Raw genomic sequence first — 648 nt, 5'->3', positions numbered from 1 at the left:
TGATAGGTTTACCACTGATGGGTTGATTTGTGACAAACTTCTTAACATATGGTTTGCCATTCAGCCATATTTGAGCCACGCCTGACCCATGTCCCCAGGTACTACAGAGACTGTGCCATGTGTTCTGTGGAAATGGCACTGCGTGGAAGGTTGGACCGGAGCCAGAATTGACATGGAATACATGATTTGCTGGCTCCCCATAGATCAAAAAGGCATTTTCTACCGTTGGAGTAGACACAGAGAAGAGACTGTAAGCCCTGTTGAGATCTGTAAGAAATCTGAACAAAAAACACCTTATGAGAAACTGAGAGAAATAAATATTGTTTTAAAATGTTTAGAGTTTTCATGAGCACCACCTCAGGCACACTGTCACGTTGTAGAATGTAGATCTGGTTGTGAGGAGTTTAACATGGTCAGTGTTAGTCTCCTTGGGGAAAACAAACACCTTTCCTGAGAGATCTGCGTAGAAGAGGAGATACCATAACAAATATATTCCCCCATGTTTATCATCCTGTTATTCATAGAGATCAACAGTTGTTGACTTACCTTGTGTTACAGCACAGCATGTTGAAATCATCAACGCAGTGAAAAGGAATAATTTCGCCATCTAAAATTTGAAAAAGTCTGTTTCATTTATACATTTAGTGA

The 648-nt window shown here is 40.3% G+C and overlaps 1 protein-coding gene across 1 annotated transcript in view; it reads right to left on the bottom strand.

Moving 5' to 3' along the window:
* Position 1: 1 nt before the first annotated feature.
* LOC103388193 (serum amyloid P-component-like) overlaps positions 2-648 on the bottom strand; it is a gene marked incomplete at its 3' end in the record, with an annotated part of 1,112 nt that continues 465 nt past the window's right edge. Inside the window, exons 3-4 of the mRNA XM_025061496.1 lie at positions 357-459; positions 2-278 (exon numbers count right to left, since the gene is read on the bottom strand). Of these exons, the coding sequence (XP_024917264.1) occupies positions 2-278; positions 357-459 (380 nt within the window). The remainder of the gene's footprint in view (positions 279-356; positions 460-648) is intronic.

This window comes from Cynoglossus semilaevis, chromosome 13, assembly GCF_000523025.1.
Source record: "Cynoglossus semilaevis isolate Cse_v1.0 chromosome 13, Cse_v1.0, whole genome shotgun sequence".
NCBI classification, from domain to species: domain Eukaryota; kingdom Metazoa; phylum Chordata; class Actinopteri; order Pleuronectiformes; family Cynoglossidae; genus Cynoglossus; species Cynoglossus semilaevis.
The sequence above is the reverse complement of the archived record's forward strand: the minus strand, read 5'-3'. Positions and strand labels throughout refer to the sequence as shown.